We start from the raw sequence: 22,627 nt of genomic DNA, 5'->3' as shown, positions 1-22,627 counted from the left end.
CGAGATCTTTTTTGTAGTCAAGAATTAATCAATTCATCAAATCGGATTGACAGGTACTTTGTCGTTACGAACGTGAGCCGTGGGTGAAAAACAATTATTTCTGCAAAGTTGTCAGCGCAGCGAATGTGGAGCGTTGTTCCAATCGACAAATGCACACGTGGTTGGTCCTTGTTTCAATCATCTCATCGACAGTTTCATTCTTCATTGCGAACAGTGGTATTTTCGTGCACGTCATAACAACGCGTTTCCGCTAAGACTGGCCTCAATGTGGTACATGTATGAGATATGGACCTAGCCAGTCCACGTCTCCCGCTCATCTCGAGTCCCCGTGTCAAGGGCGTGCGCTGCATACAACCCGGCGCTGTCAATAACCTAGACCCGACGCTCGGCCAAGTGTCAGCAACCTCGTCGAAAGTAAACCTTAGGGCAATATCATGGCCATCCGGCCGCCTCGTGTTCCCACTCACTGTTTGCGCCATCGTCGGCCCCGACATCCGCCCAGTTCATATCCAGCTTCTCCAGCTCCCTCGTGAAGAAGTCCTGCTCCTCACGCAGGGCAGCCCGGAGTTCAACGGCAATCTTGTCCGGATGCCTCCGCACATTGAACCAATGCGTCAGGCTGCGCAGTGCCTGCTCCAGCGGTAGCGCCGAGTCGACTTCGGCGTCGACGTCGCTGCCGGCCAGCCACTCGTCGCGCAGCTCGGGCCTACAGTGCAGGTAGACCGCCGTGATGACGCGCATGTTGCTCTGCCGCCACTTACGGCCGCAGTAGGGGACTTGGTTCTTGAACAGCTTCAAGGTGTAGAGTCGGAGTTCCGGCTGAGGAATCTTGAGAGACTTGCGAAGGATGTTGGCAGATTTGTACTGAACCAAGAGGAGGTTTCTGTGGGCCTTGTGTTTGCAAATCTTTTGCATAATTCGCAGGTAGTTGATCAGGGAGAAGAAGTTTCGTCTCGAGAAGTCGGTGATGGGCTCGGCCGGCAGGTCATTGACTGGGTATCCGAGCTCGTCGACTTCGGGTCGCGCCGCAGTCTGCCCCTCAAGCCTGCCATTGCCATCACCGTCGTGAGCAGCGGCCGTGGTCGCTCGGGGCGGCGACCGTCTTCTCTTAATGGGCGGTGGCGCCGCTTCGTCTTCGCTCTCCTCCTCCGGCTCTTCCTCGGCAGGCGGCTTGTCCTTGTGTTTCGAGCGCAGATTGCAGAAGTGGAAGAAGCTAGACGGTCAGCTTTGTCCTGTTTGGCCTTTTGAAGTCCTACGCACCTGTTTTCTAGCCGATCCGTCTTGCTGTCCACGACCTGCTGTACATCCTGATGCGCGAACAGCTTGAGGACCAGCGGAAGGTAGTTGGAATCGAGCAGGAGTTGTGTCATGTACTCGAATTTCAAAACATCTAGTATCCTCGTCAGCAGGCGCCTCGATGTTTCAAATGGTGTTGCTCACGAGAGACTCTGAGCCACTTCAAGAGAAGGAGCAGAATGCCTGTTATGGCCTTCGTGGTGATTTCTCTTGACCGTGCCGCATCCACTTCCTCCGGTGACATCTCAGGAAGCTCAGATGGGCCAGAGACCGCCGAGGATGGGTCCTGGGGCTGCTGTTGTCTGTTAGGTCCAGGGCCGCCGTTGATACCCCCGTTGGCACCCCTGCCGGTCATGCCCGGGTGTTGCTGAGATGCAGCAGGCTGTGACAAGACAGCAGTGACATTCATGAGAATCGGCCGCAAAAGTACGATCACGAGCGACTGTAAATGAGGAAGAGACTCTTTCTGTCAAGAAGTTAGTCAGGTTCTGCCGGTGGCTTGAATATGCTCACGTAGAAGCTTTCAACGGCAAGCAGACGCCGCTTGACCTCGTCGTTCACTTTCTCTGACGAAGGCCCACAGTCGATCTCTGGCTCCCGCATCGTATATTGAGCCGCCCTCCGCTCCTCGGCCCTCGTCTCTGCTTTCAACGCAGCAATTTCCTCTTTCTCTTCGAGGCTCAGTCCATCGAGGTCGAGGTCGTCAATGTCGCTGTCGCTGCCGTCCGTTTCCCATCCTCTCTCAAATTTGAGGAAGCTTTCGCGTTCCTCCCACAACTGCCGTGTGGCGCGTGTCATACGGACTCTCCTTGCAAACAATTCTCCCGCCTCTAAAATCGACGCGGGGATATCACTGCCTTCCCATTTGCGACCAACAAGCTGCTCCTGTAGGCCCGCACCGCCCTTTCCACCGGCACTATTGCTGGTGGCGTCCAGAGGCGGGTACATGAATGGAAAATTCTGGTTCGTCTGGTAGTTCTGCTTCTTTCCGCCTTTGCCGCCGACGCCAGGAGATGGCGGTGGCGAAGGAGCAGGCGTTGCGATGTGCACGGGTTGGTGTAAAATGGAAGCGCCACCGCTTTGTGAGTTGGGCGGTACGGGGATAATCCCATTTGCAGCACTGTTCCTGGTGGGCTGGTTCGGCAGGGGTGGCAGGAGGGTCGTGTTCTCGGGCTCGAGAGGAATCAGGGTTCGCGGCGGGACATATGAGGGATACTTGGAAGTAAGCTCCTGTCTGAACACGTGATAGTCCAGAGGTGACGCTGTGATGATGTCCTTGAACTTTGCATTCGGCGACTCGCTAGTTGCCTTCTTGGCCTCGTCTATTTCTTGGGTGCCACCCATGACCAGGAGAATGGATTTCCAAAGCAGCAAGAAGATCTAGAAAGAATTAGCCCGGACCACCAGCACGCGTCAATAACCGTACCTGGCTTGATGGCATCAGATTACCATCATCCCAACGCAACTTGGCGGTTGCCATGGACATGAAATCGACCAAGCCCGGCTTCAGAGAGACTGGAGACTGTCAGATCGGGTCTTTAGGAGAAGTGGCACGCGGTTCATGCTTACGAAGTTCGGATCTGGTGGCCTCGAGGTCCTTGGGGAAGCTCAGTGCCTCTTGAATGATGATGTACATGATGGTCATCAGGTTGATAAGTTCGTCTTGGGCCTCCTGGGCGCCGCCAGGCTGAACGAGTCGAGGGTCGTCCGACCTAGTCAAATTAGCCCACGACATAGAAACGAATACCACTGCCAAACGTACCAAAAGACGTCAAAGCAAGCCTGCAGGGCTGCCCATACGGTCGCGATGCCATCCAGGGACGTCAAAAATGTAATGCTTGACCTGATAGCTTCTAGCTGCGTCGCACTCGCAGCCGATCTCCGGTCGCCGACGGTGGCAGGAGTTGACGTGTCGCCCCATCGACCTAGCACCAGATACAGCACCTTGCCAATGGAAGCTGAGCGATGAGCGGGGTCCTTGACTTGAAGGCCGTCCATGGCGTCCTGGACGAATCTGGCTCTTGTCCGAGGTTCCGTCTCTTCCCAGCCCGTCTGGATATCGTACTCGTGCTCCCACTGCCACTCGAATGCTCTTTGAGCAGCGTTGAGCCGTACCCACTGCCAAAACTGGTACACAAACCACTCGTCGATCTCCTCATCATGCGACCCCATGTCGTTGTAGACGAAGTCGTAGGCGACGGGTTCCCCACGGCTGAACTCGGCGACAATGCGCCTGAGCTGCATCAGAGAGAGCGAGTCGGTCGGCTGCTGGGATTCGGGGGGCGCAGGAGGCATCGGAGCAGGGGGGGCCGGAGCTGGTGCCGAAACGGGTACGGGATCGGGCGAAGGCGAAGGCGCAGACGAGTTCCTCTGCAGGGCCGGTCGTGACGGAGGCGGAGGGGCCTGGTTGTTCATTTCGGGGCCAATTTCGGTGACGACGGCATCTGCGACGTCGCCAGTCTGGGGCGGCTCCTTTGCGGCGGCTGCGCCATCGTTGGCAGCCCGCGATGACCACAGAGAGTTCATCCTGGAAGGAGGTGGAGGTTGGTCGGAGGGTATATCATGCTCTGAAAGGCTGTTGGGAGACGGGCAGCCTTCGGAAGTGCTTCGTCCGAGGTGGTTAATCGAGCGACATGAGGATACTACGTGTCGAGAACATATGGAATCGCGTTGCGAGGGGCAGGCTCATGGTTGAGCGCGAAAGGAGGTTGAGAGTGACGCGGTGAAGATGCAGCCTCGAGCGGGATGCAGTTTGCGCTGCAGCTTGTGATTGGTTGCAGGGCAGCTGCTTAAGGTGGTTTGGCGGGGTGTGTTAGGTGTGGCTGGAATTAAGACCCCCCAGCTTCAGCCTTCTGGAGTGGACAGCGCTGCCCGTACCCTGATTTTGTGCACAGGTGTTTTAATCTATTACTCTACACATGTTGTCGATTGCCTTATCCTTACAGTACACCAATAAGCATCACGATCTCGCCTTGCAAGGAAACCTTTTGAGCAAGCTCGCCCAAGACCCTGGAATGGTCGTCCCGTGTTTGGAACGTTGAAACGCACGAGGAGCATCAGCCGACGTGGCCCAATGCGTACGATAGACACAGTCTGGATTTCTGAGCAGACGGCCAGTTTTCCCAGAGTCGAAGGTTCCAGTCATGCAGACAGACAGACAGACACCCGCCAACGCAGACACGCAGGGTAGCAGTAGGTACTATGTAGGCATTTCCAGTGCACCTGCTTGAGTGGGGCCCTTGGCCAACACTACCTAGGTAGGTACCTAGAGCGGCAGAAAGATGCCAACGCCCAGACCCGGTTGGCAGTCCTTGAGTGCATCGTCCGGTATTTTGTGGTGCTGCCGAGTACGCACAGTTGCCTTTTGCGGGAGAGACGACGACGTCAGCGACTTGTCACGGGTTCTTCGGGGCCACGAGCAAGCCACAGCGGGCAGACTACTAATCATTCGGTGGATAGCTCGATCCACCCCGGTGAATAAGCACTCAAGTCTGCAATCGTCACTACACTAATACATGGCCCCGCCAGAATTGAAGAAGTCGGAGACTGAAGCTGGGCCGCTCTCACCTCACGTATCTATCTCACGTAAGGGTACCTAATTATCCACAGAACCACCTATTTTGTTACTTTCCCTCCCTTCTCGTCTGTACCACCGTCTTGCAGTAGTCTGGATCCCGCATCCTGGCTCTTACTCATACCATTTAGGTACGGGCCTCGGGAGGTACGCTGCGAGGACGATTGATTACTCTACACGCCCAGTTCTAATTGCCTCGCTGCTACTGAATCCGGAAACTGCACGACACAACTCACATCGTTGACAACCCTCCCAACGAGGGCGAAATTGTGATAGAATTTCGGCCTGCCTTTGCTTTCGTCTCGCATGCTGCGTCTCTCAACTGCAAACTTTTCAAGCATCGGACCTATCTCGCGAGACTGCCCTCGCGCCGTTCGCAAGCACACACTTAGGCGCTTTCGACCTACCCCGCGCCTCGTCGAGGCTTTTCAAACGTACAAGGACTCCTTCGTCGCCGCAACGCCCCTCTGTTTTTGAAGATGGGCGCAGGGAATGCGGACGACGAGAATGTGAAGCATGTTGGCTTCGCGAATGACGAGGACGCTCATTCAAGTGGAAGCGATGACGATTACCAAAAGGCCGTTGAGGTACATGAGCTTGAGCTAGCTGGCTCTCCTATGGGGCGCTTTGCCAAGAGAACTGCTCAATGTTTGCTAACCCACTCTTTAGGTCACCTTCGATCCTGGCAATCCCTATCGCCGTAAGAGTTCTCTGGTAACTTCTGAGACGTCGCGGCCTCTGCCACAGCACCCAAGCAAGAGAACCGAGTGTATCGTACACCAGTTCCTCGAGAGCCAAAGGAAGGCTCGCGACGCTGTTGCCTCCGCTAGCAACCATGGCTCCAGGTCTAACTCGGTATCAAGTGGTACAAAACCCTCCACAGACCACTTTCATCACGGCCATCCCACCTACCAGAGTCCTCGTCGACAATCGGGCGCCAGGGACGTGTCCGGGGAGACGGGTATGTCCAAGACTGTCGAACCCAAAGGGCGCACCGCCAAGCAGAGAGCCTCAGTTCTGGCGGCCGACAGCCCCGAGAACAGTGATGTTGGACAGACTGACGAAAGGTCCTGGCGGACCGAAATCATGAAGTCTGCATCACAGGTCGACCTTGCGCATTCCGAAGACGACGACGAGCTCCATAGCCGGCTCCTCACCAAGAAACAGTTGAGCGAAATGGCTTGGGGCGTCCGCGAGCTTAGTAGACGACTCAGTAGCATGCGCATTAGATTCCGCGTCAAGACCATTTTCCTCCTGACCAAGATTCACGATGCAGACTTAATCATTCGAACCAGGAACTTGACCAAGTGGCTCTTGTCGCATGAGCGGGACGTTGAGTACACCGTCTATGTGGAGCAGAACTTCAGGGGCAACAAAAAGTTCAATGCAGCGGGTATGGTTGATGAGCTTAAGGGGGACGCTGTTGATGCCGGCAGACTGCAAGCCGAGGACAGCAGCGATGGTATCTCCAAGCGCCTTCGGTACTGGGACGAAGACATGTGCAGGAATCGGCCGCACATGTTCGACTTTGTCATCACATTAGGAGGCGACGGTACTGTGCTTTATGCCAGCTGGCTATTCCAGCGCATCGTTCCCCCGGTACTGAGTTTCTCCCTCGGCAGTCTCGGCTTCCTGACAAAATTCGATTTTGAGGAGCACAGAACCATTCTCGAGAGCGCATTCAACAAAGGTGTCACGGTAAGCTTACGCCTGCGTTTTGAGGGAACGATCATGAGGAGCCAAAAGAGGAAGCAGTTGGCCGATATCGAGGAAAGCAGCTCCAGCCAGGACGACGATGGACGGCGGCCCGATCTCGTCGAAGAACTCATAGGCGAGGAGAGGGAAGACGAACACACCCATAAACCGGACGGGACCTTTGAGATCTTGAATGAAATCGTGGTGGACCGTGGCCCAAATCCAAGTAAGCACCCAGTAACACTTCCCTATTGCCTGATCTCGGGCCACTGACCCACGGGACCCGGATAGCAATGTCATACACGGAAATCTTCGGCGACGATGAGCACTTCACTTCCGTCTTGGCGGACGGCATCTGCGTTTCGACCCCAACAGGTTCGACCGCCTATAACCTGGCGGCCGGCGGCTCTCTCTGCCACCCGGAAAACCCTGTCATGCTCGTCACAGCCATCTGCGCCCATACACTCTCTTTCCGCCCAATCATCCTCCCGGATACCATTGTGCTTCGTGTAGGGGTCCCCTATGATGCGAGGACGAACTCATGGGCCAGCTTCGACGGTCGCGAGCGTGTGGAGCTGTTCCCCGGAGATTACGTTACCATTAGCGCAAGCCGGTATCCGTTTGCAAGCGTTCAGGCGCAGGGCCGCCGCAGCGAAGACTGGGTCAACAGCATCAGCGGCAAGCTTGGGTGGAACACGCGGCAGAAGCAGAAGGAATACAAAGAATGGGATAAATAGTTCCGTTCGTCGATGGTGCCAATGAAAGACCAGAAAATACCACCGCACACCCAAAGGAAGGGTTCGGGTAACAGCGTTCCGAATGGCTGTCCGCCGTGCCTGTCAACATCATGAAGTCACGTGGCCATACGTCGCCATCATGGGATGGGCGCTTGGCATATTTCAAATCATGTCTCGTGACCGATCAGGGAGACTGTTACTTTCCATCCCTCCTGGCACTGCAGGTCTGGGCGCCGGCCTCCGGGGACGGTTGACGCGTCTTTGGAACCGCCGACGGTAGCCTTGCAAGGTTCAACTCCCATCATGAGGACTTGGCGCCGAGAAACGAAGATCAGCCAGGTTTACGAACACATCCAAGCCTTCCAGCTAAGCTTCGGGACTACAAAGTGTTTTTGGAGGATGGGGAGTTTGAAGAAGAAACACAAACAAGCATGCTTGGCGGTGTCCGGCCACTCCGTCCGTCCCGAAAAGCTTCGTTGTTGTCGTATCCGGACCAGAAGATTGCAGCTCTACACCTGTTTACACCTACGCACCCGTGTAGAAGACAAGGATGCGTACAAGAAACATAATGATCACGAACCCCCCTTGGGCTGGGTGCGGGAGGTGGATATGAATGGGAACTGTGCGGGAGGGAGGCAGCCTCTTTCCCGCCTCCCTCATCCCCCCCGGGAACGCGGGCAGGCTCAAGCCGTCTTTACGAATAACTTGCAAGGAGAGGCGCGGGTTGATTACTTTCCCTCGGGGATGCACCTCTGGGCAAACCGCGGCAAAGAGGGACGTCCCCCAAAAACGAACCGGCAGGCTAAAACACCGGCCGGTGCTGCCCACCCTGGCCCTACCATACCAAGGGTGACCGACGCAGCGACGCAGCTATTGCCTGCTTGGTTAGCCGCGGGTTGTCTTGGACGCGGGCTGCCCGTCCATCCCACCGCTTGCGGAACCGGGATGGACCCTGGCGTCGCCACGGAAGGAAAAGCTAATTTCCTCCCCATTGGCCTACTTGAGGCGCGGTGGGGGCCGGGGGCGACCAAACAGAGATGCGGCTCTGGGGACTTGCGACGATGCTGCGACGTCCGAGGACGGAGGAGCGGTCCGATGTTGTTGTCGGCGGCAGGGACGAGAGGGAGATGGGGGGTTGGGGGAGGGTCTCACAGCCTATCAAGACAAACTCGGAACTGATCACCATACATGCATGCATGCGCATCAACGGTCTCTTTTAGCTGCAGCGTTTACGCCACTGTGCCTTTTTTCTTCATGCAGGAACGTCCACGCGGACCGGGGGGCCTGGCGATTTCTCGCTTTGGAGGGAACAAAGCATGATTGCCTTTGGTCAATTCTATATTGGATGCTAAGAAAGCGCAGAAGGAAAGGAAAAAGAAAATAATCAAATTGGGGAAATGGGAGGGATAGGGGACTAGGCATAGAGAGATCATAGATATCGAGGTCGCTGGGCAATGGATAATAGAGGTATTTTTTTGAGGTAGAAAAAAAAAGTCAGGTTACACAGTCTCAAACTCGATACGCCCGCCCGTTGTTTTTATAGAAAAAAAAATGGATAATAAATAAAAATGCAACAAAAATCCAAGTCGTTCCACTCTTCGATGATGTTACACGCCGCCGCATGCCGAGGATTTGTCTAAGACGAACGAACAACACCACACCCGCACTCCCGAAATGTTTGATATCATGGCGCAAAAATAGACGCAAATGCGAGCGGGCCCCATGAGGGAGAGCGTGAGGCCGAGTGTGTTTTGATGACTCCCGTCGTCACTCAGCGGAGTTTTGGGTTTGGAGGGGGAGGGGAGGGATTAGGGCTGAGGCCGGGGAGTCGTAGAATGTGAATGAGCAAGAGAAGAAACCATTTGGCTTGCGTGTGTGTTGTCAACTTTTTCTCAATTTTTTTTCTCCTTGCTTCCTTTCTTTTTCTTTTTCTGGAACAAAAAGGCCTGCGGTCCGAGCAGGGAGGGCAGGGCAGAGCAGCATTCATCATCTATTGCTCGTCCTCCAAATCCTCCGCCTCGGTCTCGACAAAGGTCATGGTGACGCCCTCGCCGCTGACGTTGAGGTTGACGGTGTCGATGGCACCACCGACGGCGCGGGTGTTCAGCTCGTCTTCCGCGCGCTTGACGATGCTGTTGGTGGAGGGGGCGCCCAGGGGGGTAGGGTCGCGGGCAACGAGTCTCTCGGGGCTCATCTCAACGCCTGTCCTCGGATGATTAGCACGTATCCTTTCGTTGCCCATGTGATTGCCATTTTTTACTTACCAGCAGGAACGCCGGAGCGGACGTACATGGTGGTGACCTTCGCGCGGCGGCGGGGCTGCTGGGACTCCTCGGAGCGAGCCCTGACCTTCTGCTGAGCAACAATGGTGCCCGCGGGACGCGCAAGGCCCTCGGCCGCCGGCTGCTTGGGAGCGCCCGCGGCACCACCGGCAGCGGCACCAGCACCAGCACCAGCTCCAGCTCCGACATTGGGGTCAACGATCATACCGACGCCAGAGCCTTCTGCGCCAGTGCCAAGCTGGACCTTGGGGCCCTTGGTGAGGGCAGCCTCGGCATACTTCAGGGCGCGGTCGAAGCCGGAGAGGTCTCGCTTCTGGGCCGGAACGCGGGCCCTGGTGAGCTGGACTCGGGGAGCGATCTCCTTGCCCATTCCCTGGAGAGCGGCGATGGCTTGGGCCTAGACGTGGGTGGTGTTATGTTAGCCGATATTGGCCCGATGAAATGCAGATGCCCGGGTCGTGTGCCGCCCACACAGACATGGAACTGCACCAACGTTAAACAGGGTTACTAACCTCGTTGATCTGGTTGTCCGCGGAAGTGGCAGCGACGGGCGTGGCGCCGATCGAGGCAGCGGCAGGCTGCTTCGGGGCAGCAGGAGCGGCAGGAGCGGCAGGGGCGGCCGGGGCGGCCGGAGCGGCGGCCGGCTGGGTAGCAGCACCTTGGGCGGCATTAACAGCCGCACCCTCCAGCACGTTCATCAACTGAGAAACATCGCTTTTACCCCCGAATGAAATTTCACCATCACCCACCACCAAGGCAGGAGAGTAAGCGCCAAGGTTGATGTTCAAGGGGAGGGCGTTGATGTGAGCGGCCAGGCCGGCAAGGGCAAAGATATATCGGTTGACCATCTTGTCGGTTTGTTCGGGAAATCGGTATCTCTTTGTGTAATTCGGATGAGCGGCGTCGAGAAGGAGTGGGGGAATAGTCCACGGGTGTTGACACTAAATAATAGGCGTAAAGTTTTTGTATAATAGAGACACGGCCAGCGGAAGAAGTGAAGAAGACTTTGTGGTCTTTGGAAAGGAAAGAAGAGAACCGAGAAGAGACAGGATACCAGTCGAGCACAGCTAAGGAGGAAGTAGAAGAGAACTGGTGAGAAGGTGCACGAGGTTTAGCTTTCATATATTTCCCCACGAGCCAAGATGAACGAGTAGAGGGCACGACTGGCCACATGCTTGAGACATGGTTGCCAAGTTGCCAAGAGATAGGGTCCCGTAGAAAGCCTCACGTTGGCCGTGGGCCCTCAGACATCAGCAGAGGGGGGTGAGTGCTGTCTGGGGTAGGCTCTCGATCGAGTCGGTACGGAGGCGCAGGGTTGTGCCGTCGGTGAGGTGGGACTGCCCAGTTGGAAGGCTTCGAACAGTGTCCGCAGATGGAGGACTGGGTCGATGGACGACCAACCTAGCTACCAGCCAGCGGGACTGGAGAGGTTGAGTGTGAGGTCCAAGCAGCAACCGAAGCAGTCGAGGCATGAAACGCAGGTGACACCAGAGATAGGCGGCGGGGGCCAATTGGGCATCCCAGGTCGGGATATTCATCTGGACGGTGCCTGCGTGAGAGGGTGCAACGTGAGGGCCATTCGAGACCACGCTTGAGGGAGACCTGACTAGAGAGTCTTGGCATCGTCGCCGTGCCTCTATGCAATGGCCGGGAGATGTCAGGTAGGATGCCAATTTTGGCCCAGAGATCCACGCTCAGATGCTGCCGGTACGGGGGTGGCCCCCCTTGGACGCGCAGCGAGATCCGACTCGGCCCTCTGGCAGTTGGTCCAGGGCCGCGGTACTTCAGGTGTGGGTCAGTCGCTTTTGAGACCATGCCAAGGAATTTCTGCGATGTAAGCTGGGACGTGCACATCAGCGATATTGCCCAGCCTTTCTTAATCCTCCTCGTTCCGATCCGTTGGGACGAAGTAGCGTACGGGCGCGGATTTGAGAGTAGAGAGACTCAGGAGCATCATCTCAGTGCCAAGGGGCAGATTTCGCTCTTGGCGCATGGCGGGTCGCTGTGTGGCCGGTGTCGTCTTCTGTTTGGTAGGCGGCTGCAACATGCTTCCCATCCCTCATCCCCTCCGCCCCCTAGCGAGGGTGCAATAGCCAAGATGCACAAGAGATCTTCCCGCGTATTGGCATTGTAGGATGCAGCGGCGGCTGGAGCACCAAGCCCGCCAAGGGCCATCATCGAGTTCCCGCGGCCGTGTATCGGCGTTTTGGTGTGCGGACAGTGCAGTGACAGCGCCAAACAATGAGTAAGCCGGTCCGTCGGTTTCCCTCCCGAGTCGTGCGAAGCCAAGTAAGCGCACACTAGTACCGGTAGTTGCTGGGATGGCGTTGCTCTAGAACGTTTCCCCAGTTCTTGGTTGCGGCTGGTGGAAAGCCGCCTAGTGGTCAACGGATGGACAAACGCATGACAGTCGTGCCCCGTTGGTTTGCCAATTGTCAAGTGTCAGGAGGAGCCCCAAGAACCCCGTGGGACGGCGCAAAACGAGGGATCCGATTTGCGCCACACAGTTTTTGGGACCGAATGGGTGGGCTGGGATGCAATACAGAGAAAAAAGGGGGGCAAAAGAAAGAGACGACGGACGAGTTCGACTGGCGGAGCAGGGGCGTCTGTGGTCGAGTGCGGTGGTGCTGGATTCTTCCTGGTGCGACACAGTTCCATACCTTCCGCCCGTGTCTGAGACCTCGGGGCTGCGTGATAGTCGCCGTTGTAAGATGCCCACCCTTCCTAGCGCCTGTTTTCCTGCCTCGTTGCTTGGGCTCTGTCGAGTAGCCAATTTTAGCATCGCGAGCCGTCGACATCAGACTAGCCCCTGTTTTCTTAGCGCTGGACCGCAAAGAGTTTGTTTTGCGGTTCTTCGGTTTTGCCCCTGACACACCTTGGTGAGTCTCAATGCATCCTGCAGGGTAGTTACGATATGACTTGAGGCGAACATGCACGTACGCAGTACCTGACGCATCCCGTTTCTGGTGAGGATACTTGCATGTACCAGGGGCGAGCCTGGATGCTTCCGAAGTCGATGAGTGGTCGGTGGTCAAGCCGGTGTCGTCGCTTCTAGGCACCATGCCCGGGAGAAGGTGGGGGGCTCTCTTTTTCGGTTTTGCTGTGAAAAAACGAGTACTGCATTCTGGCCGAGAGCGTGGACGAGAGAGAGAGAGAGAGTTAGTGAGAGGGGAATTAGCATCTTGTGTGTGTGTCTCTCTGGGCTGCAGGTGAAGACTCTACCAACCCCCTCCCATTTTCCGTTCCTAGGTAGTCAAGATTCGGTACCTTGCAGAGAAGTTTCCAAGATTCCTTAGGGCGAGCTTTCATTTGACTAGGCCTGCTGGCAGAAAGTCTAAGTCGCTGCCACCATCTTTAGTGCGCTGTCTGTGATCAACTGTTGCTACTTCTGCCGTGTGGTCCAATGTTAGTGGATGAAAGGGCAAATAAGCCTCGTGCGGGACAGGCGGCGCGGAATGGCAGGTCTTGGGAGTCTTGGTAGGCGCCTGACATCGCAATCAAGCCTTCTGCGTTACTGATTATCCTGCCAGCAGCCCCATTTCTTCACTACGCAACTCCATTTCCTGGGGAAGCCGTCTCTCTCTATCATTGGGCCCGGAGGCCAATGGTCGTGTCAAGGTTCGACCAAGACCATCCATCGGCGCTCTTGGCTGCGTCTGGTCTTGCCATGTCGTCCGCCATCCATGCATGCGACCTCGATCTCGGCCTCACTTTGGGGGCCATAGAAAAACAATACAGACCGGCTGCGGATTTCATCGGATATTTTGTTTCGAGAATCGGGACCTCGCCACACAAGCTTACTTGGCTACACAAACCACCAACTAGGCCTGGCCAGAGTCGCAGTTGAACCCCCTGGACGAGTCCATGCACCATCCACAATCCCTCTCACTTGCAACATCCGCTGTCGACTATTGTTGCCTTTTACAAGTGCCACGCTGGAGGAAGGGGGCGGCTTGACCAACAGGCACCACCACCACTCGGCAAAAACGTATTCTCATATCGGGCAGGGTCTTTCTCAGGGTTGCATCCGCTGTTTTTCCCTTGTATTCTCCTTCTGATATCCCTCACCTTCCCCCCCTTGCTACGCAGAGCCTTCTTGTACCCCTTCAGACGGACGCGGAATTGTCACTTCACCCTGCTGTCACCCAACCCACCACGTTGGTTGCATTCCTCGGTGCCTTCAGGTCAGCCAAGCCGGCCATACGGCTACAGGATGCAACTACAACAATTGTGACGGCAGCAACACGGCGATCAATTGACAATGGAACGGCCGTTGACCAAGACTCGCCACATACTCCGTGCTATAGCTAACGTGCTATTCTCTCGCTCCGGAAATAGACTCCTGACGCCGGTGACCTGAGACGTCCACGAGCCTCCAGCACTAGCTGATTGAACCCTTAGACGAACCCGTCTCTATCGGTGCTCCATTCATGCGTTCGGTCTGGCCAGCAATCCGGAACCCATTGCGAATGTTGGGCCAACTTCTAAAAAAAGATTTTCTTCTTGTGGCGCCATTGTGTGACTGGGGCTGACATGCCAGCACAAAGCTTTGTTCAGGATGATGGATATACCCGCCGTTTCTCAACCGCCGCACCCTCCCTCGTTTTTGTTTGCTGGCTGGGCTGAGATGGTGGTGAGCCAGAGCCGTGCTGTGGGCCCCGTCCCAAAACGCACCCAAAACGGCGAAACATTGCGGGATATCCCCCCCTGGCACTTGCTCGTCGCTAATCGCACACGCCAAGGCCAACCCTCAGACGTGTCAAATGGTCGAGCCGGTCTGGAAAAGAAGGAGGTCATCGTGGATCGTTCTGGAGTCTTGAACTACACGTGGAAGGAAGCCTGACTCGCCTCCGCGTTTCCACCAACGAAGCTGTCACCGCTAGTGCTGCCGCAAGCTGCCGCAGCTGCCCTATATTGCAGTCGGAATATTCCATCGACCGACTTAGAGTCCGCCACAGAGCTCTTGGCGCAGCAGACCTCGCCCCCCCAAACGTCTCCGAACTTGAACGCCCGGGCTTGTGCTTGTCGCTTACCGCACGCTCACCGCGCACACACCGAAACTCACGCTTGAAGGAATCCAGAGACATGTACGCGTCCTGCACCTCAATTACTCGATGAGACGTACCGAGCTGAGCGGATTGCTTGGCCGAGGCGAGGCGTCGAATGAGAAAATGAAGATCCGCCAAGCTTATCTCCTCACTGGCTAGCGCGATTCCCCGTGCCGCCCAGTTGCAGCAGCCGCGTCTCACTGTCGCCTCCCCAGCCGTCGCCGCAGGCAGCCGTCCTGACCCAACGTCAACTCCAACGTCAACGTAATCGTCGGCGCGTTTCTCCATCTGTGGCCTATCTACCTGACTTGGTCTTGGGGGCTGTTTTCTGAATCTTGCCCAATATCGCATTGCTATTATCGTTCTCAATCATGTCGGCGAAGAGCTTCGCCGAGTCAAGCACATTTCCTCGGCCCGCTCACTCGCAGCAGCCGAGGAAATGGACAAGGTCTCTCGTCTTTGCATTCGTCCTCTTCGCCGTTTGGGCGTGGAAACTAAGTGATTGGTTTTACGACCGCAATGCCATCCTTCATTCGAACCCCCAACACTCGTTCCCGATCTTCACCGACTGGGCGGACATCCCGCCCAGCGAGAAGTTGCTTTGGGTGCGCTGCTCCCTCCCTGGCATGATCCCAGCCGGCTACATGTGTGCCCGCTTCACTGTGCCGATGGATTACCAGCGGCCCCTGAATCAGTCATCCGACAATCCCAAGGTCCACGTCGCCATGGTCCTGCTCCCCGCCCCCGGCCACGGCCTGTCAACCGGTCGCTTTTCCGAGTCCCCGCTTCTCCTCAACCCCGGCGGGCCCGGCGGGTCCGGCACCGCCTTCGCTTCCCCGCCCTTTGGCCCCGCTATTCAGGCCGCCGCCGGGGGCAACCTCGACATCATCGGCTTCGACCCTCGTGGCATCGGTGCCACCACGCCCAATGCCGATTGCTTCGTCGACACCAAGCCTGGCGAGGAGCCCTCCATCGGAGCGAAGAACCTCGCCACCATGCACCGGCTCACGTGGACGGTGATGGCCCACGACATTGGCCTGCCCAACACTACCGCCGGCTCCTTGGAACAGTACGCTCAGCGATCCAGGGCCGTATCGAAGCTGTGTCTTCAGAAGGACGGCGATGCGGGCGGCTTCAGGTACATGGCTACGCCGAATGTGGCGGCAGACATGAAGAGCATCATCGACGCCCATGCCGCCTGGCTTGAAGAGAATATCTTCGAGACCGTTCCGCTTGGTGCCGGCGTGCTGTCGCCAAGCGAGGCCGCCCCGCCTTCTACCAAGGGCAAGCTTGTGTACTGGGGCTTCAGCTATGGTACCTTGTTGGGGCAGACCTTTGCGGCCATGTATCGTACGTGACCCCTTCTCCCATTTTTTCTTCACTGGTGACATGGCTAACATCACTCCCATTCCGTAGCCGACTCTGTGGGCCGAATGATACTCGATGGCGTTGTGAACTCCAGATCATACAACGAGCCCGTAAGCGCATCTTTTTATTATTATTGTTTACATCCAGATTGGACCAAAAGCTCACCGTTCAAACAGGAATGGATCTCGGCCATGCAAGACGCAGATGCAGTCCTCGAGAAATTCTTCTACTACTGCCACCTCGCCCAGGATGCATGCGCCCTCTTCCGCGAGGGAGACGACGGCCCAGAGCCCATCAAGGAGCGTTACGAGCAGGTCATGACCAAGCTGCGGGCCGAACCACTCACCGTCGTCTCTGCCTTGGGCCACATGCCCATTGTTCTGTTGGAAGCCGACATCAAGAAGACGCTCTTCACCGCGCTATATTCCCCCGTCAAGATATTCCCTCTGGTAGCTGACTTTTTGAACCGGTTGTATAACGGCGACGACATATCTGATATGGTCATTGCGCCTGACTTGGGCTTCATGTGCGACGCAAAGTTCAAGTTGCTTATTTATCCTGGCGAGAGCTCCTCGGCCATTGGCTGCAGTGACCAGCGGTACAAGGTAGGTCGCAAACATTGGAACGAAGTCGGAGAGACCCCATCGCTGACGAGGCGACCTTTCTGGCAGCGCAACGAGACTTTGGAGGAGGTCTTCGGCAAGGTATACGAGTACACCAAATCGTTCGCGGACGTCGTAAGTTGTACCTGCACTCCAACGTGAGCATACTTGTTCTAAATTACTTGACCAGTGGACGTCCCTCATGATTTCGTGTGAGGACTGGGCCATCGAAGCCAAGTTCCCCAGTCCCGACTGGGACGCGAATCTCCAGGGTTCGGATCCGGTCAATACCTCCTTCCCCATCCTCTTCGCGGGTAACACGCACGACCCCGTCACGCCCCTCTCCTCGGCCCTCAAGATGTCCCAGAACTTTGTCAACGCCAGCGTGTTCGAGCTCGAGGCCGAGGGACACTGCACCCTGGCCGCCGTGTCACTCTGCGCCATCCAGAAGATACAGGATTACCTCCAGAAAGGCATCGTCCCCCCGCAGCCTACTGTTGCGACCGACGGGTCCCTGTCGGGATGGGACAAGTGCAAGAGCAACGAGCGCCCTTGGAAGCCATTCCTGGGCGGTTACGACGGTGCGGCGATGGATAACACCGCCGGTATGCGCGCAGAGGACCTGCATATCTTGCAAGGGTTGAGAGACGTGCATGCGAAGATCGTCGATCGGCTGACACCGCCATTGAAGCTGCGCTTGTATGATGCCTGATTCACGGAGAGGATCAGAAGGAAAGTGCCGGTCTCCGCCGTTCTCGTGCTTGGGAATAAGGGAGCTGCGGCTTGATGCCAGCCGTATTGCCGCTGGCCGAGGCACTTTTGAGTCACATTTTTGCATGTGGATTTGGATACGCATCGCATTGCTGGCTGGATGCAGTTTTCGTGATTCCGCATTCTCGTCAGCAACCGGCGAGTCCAGCGGCTGTTCCTGGTTCCAACCTGGATGGGGAGGGCCGCCCAGAAGGTTCGACTAGACGGAATGGATGATATGAGATCGTAGCATCTCTGTGCGATCAAGGTTTCCCCGCCAAGGTAACTAAGCAGCTAAGGTCGTTGATGGCCAATCTCGATACCTAATGGGTGGAATGATGAATGGGAGTCACTCTGTCTGCGGCCATGTAAGGAATCCCTCCACATTGAGGCTTTTGCCTGGCACTTTGTGATGACGTCTTTCGTCTCGAAGCGTTCTCGTGCGCGGTAGAGACAAAACAAAAGCAAGTCGCCGAAGCCAGATTTTACCCCTCAATCAAGAGACCGAGCGGCGCGCCGAGCGGTCTGCCCATCGGCCGCCAAGGCTTGTGCCAGATGGCCCCGTCCGCGCCGCCGAGCGGGCTTGGAATATCCGCCGATGCGGTCGATGCCCAACTGTAGCATCGATCATCAGGGGCTATGGGAATCGCTGCACGAAAAAGGTTGGAAGGCGGGGCACGCCAGGCGTGCCTTAGCGTCCACGATCGACGCATCGTTCCGCAGTCCGGTGTTGCTTCTCAATGTGTTTCCTGCACGGGCCAGACGAGGGGACGCGTTCCACGTTCCCCCAAGTTTGGAGAAGCAGTTTGTACGTAAATACATGCCTAGCTTGGGGAATGGAAAGCGGCTTGGATCTCATGACCAGGTCCGCCCCCCTGGCAGCAGGAGAGTCGGATAGGCGTCCAAGATGCCAAAGGCGACGATGCTAGGGCTGTCGACAACATTGGCAACGACAAAGACAAAGTTGCCAGCTCAACAAAAGCTTGACGACATAGCTTATGCTTTGGTGGGGGCCGGACGAGACGCCGAGGCTCAGTTCCTGGAGACGCTAGGCCCCGCTGATTGCCACTTACCTTATTGAGTGGGATGCAGATATGATGTAGTCTACGGTATGGACGTCTTGGAACAAGAGGAATGCGCAATTGAGGGGCAGAAGAGGGGTAGAATATGGCCGCTCAATGCCTGCGGCGGCATGATCGCTGGAGCACAAGTTACCTAGCCCCGAGGAAGGGGACCACTGACGTGTTTGTGTATGTCGTTTTGGTGACGTATTTTACGTGGGATGTTTTCGGCTTCTGGAAATGGCATCGCGGAGATGGTACCGAGCGAACCGGGAAGAGGCAAACCTTGCAAGAGCCCACAAGACCAGCAGCTGTTGGTACCGGCGAATATCTGAACGAGTGGACGAGGCCGGAGGAAGTGGGACCTAGCCCTGCCAACGCGAAAAATCGGCATGCTGTGATGTACATATTCTGTCAAACGGGTCGATAGGCAGTTGAGACAATACCACCAGATTGGCCACATCCCATTGAGCGGGAAAGTACCTACTCTGTTGGGAAATTCGTCGGCAGTTTCCTCGCATCGTATTCGTCCGCCTGGGGGCAAAGCTGGCCAACTATGGCCCATCACATGAGACGCAGCGGGGAACACCCCCTTGTCCAGGCCCTTCAGCCGCTCTGCGCCGGAGCAGAACGTCCGAGCGGAAGCTGACAGCGTAATTATGAGACTACGGCTGTTTGTGTGTCGATTGTCGCAGTGGTCGTAAGCCAAGGGAAGGGATCTCGATGGCGTACAGGTGTTGCTTGACGAGAGGGCGAATCGGGCAACGTTATGTCACTACTGGGATTTGCCGGACAGCACAAGTGCACGTTGAAACCCGCATCTTGCCGCATCCAGATGGCGAGGGGCGGGCGCGGACGCGGACGCAACGGACGGGGAGCTAGGACCCCAAAGCTTTAGAGCTCAGCAGTAAGGGCTATCGAGCACTTTGAGCGGTCCAGAACGGTCCCCCCCATACTCATAGCACGGAGCTACTTTTCAATGCCGTCATCATGCGTTTATCACCAATCAGGAGCACGACTATAGTTGTTGCTGCCGTGGTCCCAGAAAGGCCCTTGGCCCGCGTCCACCCGGGGAGGAGATGAGGTCGTGGTCGATGCTTGCTTGGATTGCTTGGATTGCTTGGATTGCTTGGATTGCTTGGATTGCTTGGATTAATTGCTTGCTCTGCTTGTCTTTGCTTTGCTTTCGGCGCGGTGGTCCACTGTGGCTGCCTCCGTGAGGCTGCTTGGCTCCGTGGCAAAAGTGTGGAGGTGCTCCGATGATGGGAGTGCAGTATGGTGTCCCAGAAGGGTGGGGAAGTCATGATGACAAGATCGAGATTTGCAAAAATGCCATCCTCCTGACGGATGTATGGGTTGGCTGGTTGGCTAGCCACCGGGTGCAATCGACAAGCTGACGTATTTTGCCGGCCAGTGTTATGCGATTGTCTGTCCTGTGCAGCGTAGCACGCGAGCCTGCCATTGCCCTTTGCATGTGCCATGTCTTTGCTGCAAACGCGAAGGACCAACTAGGTGGAGACGTGGAATTTTGGCAGCCAAACGTATCCGTACATGGTAAGGTGCCTTACCCCGCCAGCCTGCCTCAGTTGGCCGGGGGCGGGCCACTATGACGTCGGCGTTTGCCCGTTCCTGCCTCAGTGGTTCTCGTGACGTCATTTGCGAGGTAGGAGCTCACCCAGAAGCTCATGCAAGAGCTAGAGCTCGAGCTCCGTTTTGTGGCTGGTGAGACGGTATCCACCCAAAATGCAGTTCCGTATGTGGCCATTTTTTCGTCCTTTCTGGTAGACATGTCCCCCAGGTTCCTGGTCGGTTCCATGCGATCGGAACATAGCTCCCACTAACTGGAGTAACCGCGAAGAAGGCCCAGGCAGAGCCGTAGTCTATGACGCCATTTCTTCAATTCACATGATAGACCCTGAGCGTCTTTGCCAGATGGGGTGAAACTACGCTACAGCCGCGAGTAGGCTAGCCCAGGAGGCAACACACGTGCAGGGAGAGACACACACATTGAGTTCGAGAGGACTAAACGAGGGGGAGGGGCAGAGTGTGGAGGGGCAGAGCCGGGAACGTACTCTCTCTAGTTGTGCCAGGCGGAAGGTACATTCCTTCCCTTGGCTTCTTCTCTGAATGAACTCGGGCAAGGCCAGCGGGCCACGCAGCGCAAGGAAGCCACCACGACCGCAGAAGACAGCCGCCGCCTTCCTTCCTCACGGCTTCGAGCCTGCCCACCACTTCTTATATAAACCTCGTCTTCCCACCACCTCTCCCCGACTTTCTTTTCTCCTCATCACACACAACAAGCAAACAAACAAACCAACTACCAACACAACCACACTCAACCCAACAACCAATAACCCAATCTTCAAAATGGATCAAATCAAGAACGCCGCCAACTACGTCGCTGAGTCCGTTCAGCAGGCTGGTGCCACCGCCTCCAAGGAGACCAACAAGCAGGTCGCCAAGGACGGCAACGTCTCCATCGGCAACCGGTAAGCTATAATCACCATTTCCATATAGTCTTGGATCAGAACTAACATCTCTCTTTACAGTGCCTCCGCTGCCAAGGATGCCGTTGGCGACAAGGTCGACGAGCAGAAGCACGACTTCAAGGGCGAGGGCTACAAGGAGGCTGCCAAGCACTAAATTTCTCCCACGATACCCCAACATTCGGGAGATTCAGCGGAATGGCGTTTGGAATGGGAACGGACATGCAATGAGGCAATGACTACTGGGGATGACTATGGATCTTAATACCTAGAATAGCTCATAATGCCACTGCATTGCCAAACTACTATTTTCCCATGGCTTGTGATTCTATATTAACAGTTTGAACAGGTGTATATTCACTTTATTCATCAATATAGTCATAATAACACTACAGATTTGCAGATACAGCTTCGTCATCTGTAAGTAAATATAAGATTCTGATATCATTATGATGTTACACTATCTTTACAACGTTTATCCTTGCACAAAGCTTCGTGCTCCACCACCCAGATCTAGCGCCGTTCTCCACAACCGGGTTTATTGTCCCGGCGCACGGATCATTAGTTTCAACGTCGCGAATATTCGTGCCCGCAACGCCAGATGATGGATTGAGCCGTAGTGTTCAAATTGTCCATTTGAACTTGAGCACATCAATCCTCCAACTCCAAACTATCAGCAAATAAACTTGCCCGCCATGTCAACCGAATCTTCAACTCTGCCTCCCGACCTGTTCGACCAGACAACCCTCATCTCCCTTGGCGCCACACTCGTCCTCCTCTCCGTCGCCATCGCTGTCTCTCGCCGCGTGCTCCACCCCACGACCTCGACAAGCTACCGCGTACTTTTCATCTGGCACGCTTTCGACGCCCTAATCCACTTCTTTCTCGAGGGCAGCTTCCTGTATCACTGCTTCTTCTCCTACATCCCCATCGCCGACGTCCCCGAGGCAGACCTCGGCGGTTTCCACCCATCGCCCGCCAACTTTCTGGGCCACTCGGACCGCATCAATGGCGTCCAGGCAGGCGGGAATAACCCCTTTGCGCAGCTGTGGATGGTGTATGCGCGGGCTGATAAGAGATGGGCCGGTGCGGACTTGGTATGTTGTCCCGTGGGGAGCTGCAATGGGGGGGGGAATCGTAAGGGACTGGGACTGATTTGAAGTATAGGGCGTGATTTCGCTGGAGCTGTTGACAGTGTTCGGCACCGGGCCTCTGGCCGTCTGGATTTGCTACAGCATTGCCAAGCGCGACCCCAAGGTCAACATCTGGATGATCATCATCGCAACGGCGGAACTCTACGGTGGTGAGTCGACAATGGGTTCTCTGACGTCCGACTTGGGACCGGCGCGACTGACGTGGCCTAGGCTTCATGACTTTTTGCCCCGAGTGGCTGACTGGCAACATCAATCTTGACACCAGCAACTTTATGTACCTGTGGGTGTACCTGGTCTTTTTCAACATGCTGTGGGTCTTCATCCCCCTCTACGCCATCTACGTCGCCTTTGGGGAGATCTCCGCTGCCTTCAAGGCCCAGGGTGCCAAGAAGAACCTATGATCCAGTATGCATTTCGTAATATAGGGAGGATCAAGGTCCCCGTGTACCATATATCCTTGTGAACGTCTTACGAAGACATGGTTCAGTAAGCGGGCTGAGGATGCTCAGTAGCTGTCGTGAAGTCGGGCACCAATATACATTAGGTCGCCTTGACCTTCAGCCAGTGTGCATCA

The 22,627-nt window shown here is 56.1% G+C and overlaps 6 protein-coding genes across 6 annotated transcripts; 4 read left to right on the top strand and 2 right to left on the bottom strand.

Annotated features, from left to right (window-relative positions):
• Positions 1-364: 364 nt before the first annotated feature.
• EsH8_III_000809 (FAR11/STRIP family protein) lies at positions 365-3,822 on the bottom strand (the record flags this gene model as incomplete). The annotated part of the gene is made up of 8 exons (XM_083262534.1): positions 365-372; positions 468-1,213; positions 1,261-1,390; positions 1,441-1,762; positions 1,810-2,676; positions 2,723-2,811; positions 2,866-3,008; positions 3,059-3,822. 8 exons carry the CDS (start codon positions 3,820-3,822, stop codon positions 365-367), a joined length of 3,069 nt encoding a protein of 1,022 aa, XP_083123021.1.
• Positions 3,823-5,349: 1,527 nt separating this feature from the next.
• EsH8_III_000808 (ATP-NAD kinase-like domain-containing protein) lies at positions 5,350-7,302 on the top strand (the record flags this gene model as incomplete). Its single annotated transcript, XM_083262533.1, has 3 exons — positions 5,350-5,457; positions 5,540-6,791; positions 6,857-7,302. The coding sequence occupies 3 exons, from the start codon at positions 5,350-5,352 to the stop codon at positions 7,300-7,302; spliced, it is 1,806 nt and encodes a 601-aa protein (XP_083123020.1).
• A 1,990-nt stretch (positions 7,303-9,292) lies between these two features.
• Positions 9,293-10,432, bottom strand: EsH8_III_000807 (uncharacterized protein; the record flags this gene model as incomplete). The annotated part of the gene is made up of 3 exons (XM_083262532.1): positions 9,293-9,504; positions 9,567-9,981; positions 10,097-10,432. The coding sequence occupies 3 exons, from the start codon at positions 10,430-10,432 to the stop codon at positions 9,293-9,295; spliced, it is 963 nt and encodes a 320-aa protein (XP_083123019.1).
• Positions 10,433-15,003: 4,571 nt separating this feature from the next.
• Positions 15,004-17,314, top strand: EsH8_III_000806 (alpha/beta hydrolase; the record flags this gene model as incomplete). The annotated part of the gene is made up of 5 exons (XM_083262531.1): positions 15,004-15,982; positions 16,049-16,110; positions 16,177-16,605; positions 16,672-16,737; positions 16,793-17,314. 5 exons carry the CDS (start codon positions 15,004-15,006, stop codon positions 17,312-17,314), a joined length of 2,058 nt encoding a protein of 685 aa, XP_083123018.1.
• A 3,466-nt stretch (positions 17,315-20,780) lies between these two features.
• EsH8_III_000805 (glucose-repressible protein Grg1) lies at positions 20,781-21,056 on the top strand (the record flags this gene model as incomplete). Its single annotated transcript, XM_083262530.1, has 2 exons — positions 20,781-20,902; positions 20,963-21,056. The coding sequence occupies 2 exons, from the start codon at positions 20,781-20,783 to the stop codon at positions 21,054-21,056; spliced, it is 216 nt and encodes a 71-aa protein (XP_083123017.1).
• A 538-nt stretch (positions 21,057-21,594) lies between these two features.
• EsH8_III_000804 (Emopamil-binding protein) lies at positions 21,595-22,454 on the top strand (the record flags this gene model as incomplete). Its single annotated transcript, XM_083262529.1, has 3 exons — positions 21,595-21,996; positions 22,067-22,202; positions 22,264-22,454. 3 exons carry the CDS (start codon positions 21,595-21,597, stop codon positions 22,452-22,454), a joined length of 729 nt encoding a protein of 242 aa, XP_083123016.1.
• Positions 22,455-22,627: the final 173 nt, after the last annotated feature.

The sequence above is a fragment of the Colletotrichum jinshuiense genome, chromosome 3, assembly GCF_051148585.1.
Source record: "Colletotrichum jinshuiense chromosome 3, complete sequence".
Classification (NCBI taxonomy): Eukaryota; Fungi; Ascomycota; class Sordariomycetes; order Glomerellales; family Glomerellaceae; genus Colletotrichum; species Colletotrichum jinshuiense.
Note: the sequence above shows the minus strand (reverse complement) of the source record. Positions and strands in the feature narration are given on the sequence as shown.